Source organism: Gymnodraco acuticeps, unplaced genomic scaffold (genome assembly GCF_902827175.1).
Source record: "Gymnodraco acuticeps unplaced genomic scaffold, fGymAcu1.1, whole genome shotgun sequence".
Classification (NCBI taxonomy): Eukaryota; Metazoa; Chordata; class Actinopteri; order Perciformes; family Bathydraconidae; genus Gymnodraco; species Gymnodraco acuticeps.
In genome coordinates, this window is record NW_022990921.1 from 345,930 (window position 1) to 353,429 (window position 7,500).

Genomic DNA, 7,500 nt, shown 5'->3' on the forward strand with positions numbered 1-7,500 from the left:
TTAAAGAGTCCTCTCCTGCTGATGTTCAGGTGTATATCAGTATGTAGTGTCTCTACTTTAAAGAGTCCTCTCCTGCTGATGTTCAGGTGTGTATCAGTATGTAGTGTCTCTACTTAAAGAGTCCTCTCCTGCTGATGTTCAGGTGTATATCAGTATGTAGTGTCTCTACTTTAAAGAGTCCTCTCCTGCTGATGTTCAGGTGTATATCAGTATGTAGTCTTTCTTTAAAGAGTCCTCTCCTGCTGATGTTCAGGTGTATATCAGTATGTAGTGTCTCTACTTTAAAGAGTCCTCTCCTGCTGATGTTGAGGTGTATATCAGTATGTAGTGTCTCTACTTTAAAAGAGTCCTCTCCTGCTGATGTTCAGGTGTATATCAGTATGTAGTGTCTCTACTTTAAAGAGTCCTCTCCTGCTGATGTTCAGGTGTATATCAGTATGTAGTGTCTCTACTTTAAAGAGTCCTCTCCTGCTGATGTTCAGGTGTATATCAGTATGTAGTGTCTCTACTTTAAAGAGTCCTCTCCTGCTGATGTTCAGGTTCATATCAGTATGTAGTGTCTCTACTACAACATGTCTCCATGCTTTAATGTTCAAAAAGCTGCAGCCCCTCTTTTCACCCTCTGTCTGAAACCCAAGTCTGCTCTGATTGGTTAGCTGGCCGGCTCCCTTGTGATTGGTCAACCACTTAGAGATGTCCCGCCCCTTAGCCATCACGTACAATGTGTTGGAGCGCTAGGGGGACACAGAGATTTGATCCTTTGCAAACCATTTACGTGCACAAAAACCTATATAAAAAACGACAGGAAAGTGAAAACCCTAAAAGCAGAAGCCCAAGACTCCTCCTTCATTAAACTTTTTGGAATTTCCTCACACTCCGGGCCTTTTCTATTTGTGTGTAATAAACCAGCTGAATAAAAGTCTATGAATGGATAGTAGGAGGTTGTGCCCTGTTAACCAACGTATTAGTAGACGGCCAACAACCAACACATGGATGTTCTAGCACAAGCACATGATGTTAGGGTATAAGAGAAGATTTTTTTTAACAACAAGCCGTCTCTTTCTCTCTTCAGTACATCATTAGCTGCTTCCTCACCGATGTCATCCTCGCTGCCATCAGCCATGACGTCCAGGTAACACACAACTACAACAACACACCCCAAAACACACACAACACACACTTCTTCCTCTCTGATTCTGTCCATGTTTGTTTTTATCCGTCTCTTTTAGATACAACACTTCTAGTAGAAATGTCCTACTGGATAAAAATACACTTTGACACAACAGTACTTTTCCCACTTTAGTTCCTGAGAACTCTTTAGTTCTCATGAACTAAGAGCCGATCGCGTTCACACCGGAATAAGTTCCCTGAGGGAGGATTAGGCAAATGAAGCCGCTGACGTCACTACTTCTTCTTCTGCTTTGGGTTTACTGGCAGTCCGCAAACCACTTCACGGCGTATACTGCCACCCGGAGTCCCCGGCCGGAAGTCGCCGGAGTTGGGGACTGGCTTCAGTAGAAGCTGCTGGGACTCCCAGCAGCTTCTACTGAAGCCTTCCGAGTAAATTGCCAGAACGCCGACACCTCCTAATCTCCACCGCTCCCATGTTTTCTTTTGTGTTGCCATAAGTTAGTCTCTCTGCATTTGTGCGCTGGGCTAATGCTAATGCTAATAATGCTAATGCGAGGATAATAAAATGGCGGCTTCACAAAACCTTTTGGGAGTTTTACGGGGCGTGGTTTGCAATCCGCCCAGCCAATCAGACATAGGAACCTTCTCATGAACTAATTTGAGTTCCGGCTCTTTTTGGTGTGAACGCGACATTTCGGAACTATATCGGAACTAAAGGGGGAAAAGTACTGCGGTGTGAACGCGCCTATAGTAATCAAGCTTATTTGAACGAACCCTTTAGTGTTGGGTCTATAACAGCATTTAATAAATGTATAGAACAATCTGTAAATGTAAGTGTAAACAAAGGAAATATGTACCGTCAAGTAAAGAAAGAATGCTTTAAATATATATTAAACTACAATACCTGAGTAAATGTACTTTCTACCGCTGTTCTTTCTAGTGTTTTTTTGTGTTTCTTGTTGACTCTGTCCGTCCTGCAGAGGGCGCTGTGCTCCTGCTGCTGGATCTTTCCTCACAAACTGATGGTATCTTCCTCCTCTCATCCTCTCCTTCCCTTGTCTCCTTGTCTCCTCCCCCCTCTCCCCCTTCTCCTCCTGCAGGGTGTTGATGCGTCAGGATCTGATGCGTCAGCAGGCTCTGGAGGAGGAGCAGAAGGAGGCTCAGCAGCAGCTCCTCCGATCCGCTGACTCCTCCTCCCCCATCTCTGTGTCTCTCTCCTCCTCCTCTGGACCTCCTGCTCAGGTCCCTGTGGAGGTGCTCAAGGTAAAAGAGGAGGAGCGTTGGTTCTGAACATGATGTCTGAATGAAAGTGGAGATATTCTGACTTTTAGTCCAAAAACACTAAATCTTACATTTCCCAGAATCAGAGATGGCAAAAGTAACACATCCTTTACTCAAGTAGAAGTACAGATACTCGTGTTTAAAAATACTCTGGTGAAAGTAGAAGTACTGACTAAACTTCTTTACTTAAGTCAAAGTAAAGAGGCTTTGAAATGTACTTCAGTAAAAAGTACCCATAACTAACAGCTGTTTTAAAGAGTACCTGACCTCCCTTTATATTAATAGAACAATAATGTCATTGTTAGCTAATGAATGTTTCCATGCTGAACAACGGCAACATGACAACGTTTCCATTGGTCCCTCTTCTTTAGAGAAGACCAGGAAATGATGGATACACGGATCGTGTTCAAATCAATAGGCACGCAATGACTCTAAATAATAATGATCACGCACCAAACACACATTCAGACTAAAGGAACCAGCTGTTTGGAAAATGAGAGAAGTAGAAAGTTCAGGTATTTGTGTTCAACATGTAAGAAGTAGAAAGTAAAAAGTAGTCAGAAAAACAAGTAGTGGAGTAAAGTACTGATATCAGAAAAATGTACTTAAGTACAGTAATGGCACATTTCCACTGCAGCGGGGTAGCTCCGTTTAAGCGTCCTCGCTCAGGCCTCGGGCTGCCTCGCTGGCCGTCCGAGGCCATGGCGCATTTCCATTACAGTTTAGGACCTGGGGTAGCAACGCAGTGTAGGCGGGGCGATCGGCTTCACATTTCGAGTTGTTCCGTCGAGCTCCCGCTGGATTTTATCATCCCCAATGAGATGTAGGAACGTCGTCACCTCCTCGGTCGACCACGGTGTGCTTTTCTTTGACGTTGCCATTTTTGTAGCTCCTCCGTTTACAAAAATGCTGTGTATAAAAATGCTGCAAGCTTGCTTCTAGATATAATCACACTCTCGCAGACTTTTCCGGTGTTTCTAAATTAGATGACAATGTATGTGTGTCGTTTAAGAGGAAAAGATGCCTGGTTTTTTTGTTGTTATTACTGTCAGGAAATGTATAACCTAACCCTGGTCCGCCCAGTAGTAGTAGTCAGATCGCTACTCCTGCTGATTTTAAAGCTAGGTCTGGGTTGGGTTTCATCCACTTGAATGTGCGCAGTCTGTTAGGTGAACTAGATTTTGTCCGTATCTGGACAAAATCGACTGACGCTGACGTCATTGTTTTATCAGAAACATGGCTAAACAAATCTATTTTTTTCCTCTGACATTGCCTTAAATGGTTTTAATGTGTATCGTACCGACCGGCCTAATAAAGGTGGTGGCGTTGCCATTTATGTTAAGAATAAGTTCAGTGTAACCACATTAGTTTCCAAATCGATCAGTAAGCAATTTGAATTTTTAGCCATAAATATAGAAGTGGCAAAGGGTCAACAGGTCATGGTAGTGAGTTGTTACAGACCCCCCTCAGCTGTCAAAGACTCCTTGTCTTCACTAGCAAATCTTTTATCACAACTACACTACAAGGAAATAGTGCTACTTGGAGATTTGAACTGGGACTGGTTAACTGCAGTGTCAGAGGATTTTAAAAACCTTTGTATCTCTTTGAATGTTACTCAGATTGTTGACAGTCCTACTCGCCCTAACATTAAGTCCCCTAATAAATCCTCCCTAATTGATCTCATTTTAACTAATGTTCCCCATAAATATTCATCTGTGGGAGTATTTGCAAATGATCTGAGCGATCACTGTGTTGTAGCCACAATTAGGGACACTAAGGTCCAAAAGGTTAAACCTCGCATTATCATTAAGAGAGACAAAAAACATTTTGTGGAGCAGGGTTTTGTGCATGATCTGTTTGATTTTGATTGGGGTAAAATCGATCTGTGTGCTGATGTGGAAACCGCATGGTCTTATTTGTATCTTGGTTTTATGGAGATCATTGATAGACATGCACCCCTGCGTAAATTTAGAGTAAAGGGACGAGACAATCCTTTCAGTTTTCTGCTGAGCTGTCTAGTCTTCTTCATGAGAGAAACAAGGCCTGGGCAAAGGCTAGGCAATCAGGCTCAGAGGTAGAGTGGCTGCGTTTTAGGCAGCTAAGGAATAGCTTCACTTCAAATGTCAAAAGTGCAAAGTCGAAGTACTATTTGTCAGTTACCACAGAAAACCTAAATAATCGTAGGAAATGTTGGAAAGCAATAAAATCGATATCCACCGGTGAGATCCGTAATGAGCTACCTCCGTGCCTTACCACAGCATCTGGCACTATATCGGACAGGGCCATCATGTTAAATTGCTTTAATGAGCATTTTGTGTCCTGCTGGTTCTCTATGTTGATTCTGTGACTAACTCTGCTTCTGTGAACACCCCAATCCGTGACTCTGAACAATGTGGTCTGGAAAACCCTTTCAGTTTTACTCATTTTACTGTCAATGTTGTTCATGAAGCCTTATCTAAGCTAGATCCTAAGAAACCGGCTGGTCCGGACAATTTAGAGCCTTTCTTTTTAAAGATAGCTGCAGATTTTATTGCTCTTCCTCTCACTACTCTTTTTAACCTCTCCCTCAGCACAAATGCAATTCCAAAAGTATGGAAGTCTGCTTATGTCTTGCCTTTACTAAAAGGAGGGGAGGCAACTATTTTAAATAACTATAGGCCAATCTCTAAATTGTCAGTTCTGGCTAAGGTGCTCGAACGCCTAGTGAGTGAACAGGTAAAGGAGTTTTTATGTAAAAATGACTATCCTGTCTAAACATCAGTCAGGCTTCAGAAAACAACACAGCACCATCACTGCCACAATGAAAGTGGTGAATGACATTACGAGTATTTTAGACAATAGGCAGAGTTGTGCAGCTCTATTTATTGACCTTTCCAAAGCGTTTGATACCGTCGATCATCGCATCTTAAAGCAGAGGAAACTCAGTATCGGCATATCCAGCCATGCAGTAGGGTGGTTTGTGAACTACCTCTCTGAAAGGTCCCAATGTGTTCACTTTGATGGGCTGTCTTCTGAGTGGTTAAACATTGCTAATGGTGTTCCCCAAGGTTCTGTTTTAGGACCACTTTTATTCTCCATATATATCAACAGTTTAGGTGAAAATGTGGATGAAGCTACTTTACATTTTTATGCTGATGATACCGTGATGTACTGTGCAGGTCCCCTCCATTAAGGAGGCTGGTGTTAAATTACAGGCTGTTTTTAACATTATTCAGACTCAGCTCTGCTGAACTTAAGCTTCTTTTAAATGTTGATAAAACCAAGGTAATGCTATTTTCAAAAGCTAAAAAGACACCAGAGCCTGTTTTCGATATTGTTACTATGCAAGGACAAGTACTTGAAGTGGTTACCTGTTACAAATACCTAGGTATCTGGCTTGATGATTGTCTTACTTTTAAACTTCATGTCAATAACCTGCTTAAAAAGCTGAGGGTTAGACTAGGTTTCTTTTTCAGAAACAAGTCCTGTTTCTCGCTTGAGGCCAGGAAAAGGCTAGTCACTGTGACCTTTTTACCTGTGCTGGACTATGGTGATCTGGTCTATATGAATGCACCTGCCCTATTGCCTGATCAAGTTAGATGCCGCCTATCACAGCGCACTGAGATTTGTCACAAATTGTAAAGCACTTACTCATCACTGTACCCTATATGCCAAGGCAGGTCTGTCATCACTTACTGTAAAGAGGCTCAGTCATTGGTACACGTTTATCTATAAAGCTTTGTTGGTTAAACTCCCGTATTATATCTGCTCTCTGATAACACAGAGAGTTGCAAGCAGCTATTGTCTGAGATCGTATGATGTAGTATTGTTAGATGTGCCAAGAGCAAGGACTGTCTTAGGTAAGACAGCTTTTATGTGCGCAGCTCCACTTGCTTGGAACAATCTTCAGCAAGAATTGAAACTGAGCAATCTCATTCCTCTGCATGTTTTTAAAGCTAGGCTAGATGAAATGCTTGTTGATACTATGGCCACTTGTAAATGTCTATAACTATGTAAATGTATCCTGTAAATATAATGTATAATGTCCTTTATTGTTTTATGTTTCATGTGGAACCTATATGCTGCAGGTCTCCCTTGAAAAAGAGATCTATGATCTCAATGGGACCAATCTGGTTAAATAAAGGTTTGAAATGAAATGAAATGAAATATGCGACGCTAGGGATGATCTCGCGCGCGATCTTGTGACGATTCTCTCTGACCAATCAGCAGTCGAGAGTGTTGACGTCACTAGTTCAGCCCTGGCCTGATAGAACCACGATTTTATGGGGCCGGAAAAATAGGGAAAAAGTACCCGCTAGCCGGTGCTACAGCTATATGGAAAGGCCACCAAAAACTGGCCTGGCCGCTTGAGGACGATATAAGGACACTTAAACGGGGCTACCCGCTGCAGTGGAAATGCGCCATAACAAAGTATTTGTACTCCACTACTTCCCACCTCTACCCATAATGCACCTGAACACCTGTATTGAACACGTTGTTGCTCCCTGTGTCTCAGGTGCAGACTCACCTGGAGAACCCCACCAGGTACCACATCCAGCAGGCCCAGAGGCAGCAGGTGCGTCAGTACCTGTCCACCGCCAAGACAGCCAATCAGGAGCCAGCTGGACTTCCACCAAGCCCCTTCCCCCACAAACTGCAGCCTGCAAACAAAAATGAGGTAAATACAAAGAAATAAAGTGGTGCAGGAATGAGTCCTAAACCTAGAAATAAATCAGTATTTTAGTACTTCCTGTTACTACGGAGGTCAATGTTTTGTTGACAGTACTTTTAGTCATTTTCCGAAGTACAATGGAAAATCCTAATGCTTTTTTAAAGGGAACCCTTGCGTTGGTAACTTCCTACAAATATGCATCATCACTACACTACTCTGTACGATATGCGTGGGACTAAAGGTCAAACCTCTCATCTGATCTGTGATTGGTTCATTCAGATGGAAGCGACGGTCATCGATGACATCATCAGCCTGGAATCGAGTCTGAACGACGAGTTTCTGACGATGATGGACTCGGGTCTGCAGATCGCCACCACGGTAAAACTCACCGGATTAAAATAAGGTTAACACTAGCATGTGTAAGTGTGATTTACACC

At 42.7% G+C, this 7,500-nt stretch overlaps 1 protein-coding gene across 1 annotated transcript in view; it reads left to right on the top strand.

The window, feature by feature from the left end:
• The window catches only part of tfe3a (transcription factor binding to IGHM enhancer 3a), a 28,776-nt gene that overhangs the window by 4,748 nt on the left and 16,528 nt on the right, over positions 1 to 7,500 (top strand). Inside the window, exons 3-6 of the mRNA XM_034234031.1 lie at positions 1,073 to 1,132; positions 2,232 to 2,394; positions 6,908 to 7,069; positions 7,343 to 7,441. Coding sequence (XP_034089922.1) covers positions 1,073 to 1,132; positions 2,232 to 2,394; positions 6,908 to 7,069; positions 7,343 to 7,441 — 484 coding nt within the window. The remainder of the gene's footprint in view (positions 1 to 1,072; positions 1,133 to 2,231; positions 2,395 to 6,907; positions 7,070 to 7,342; positions 7,442 to 7,500) is intronic.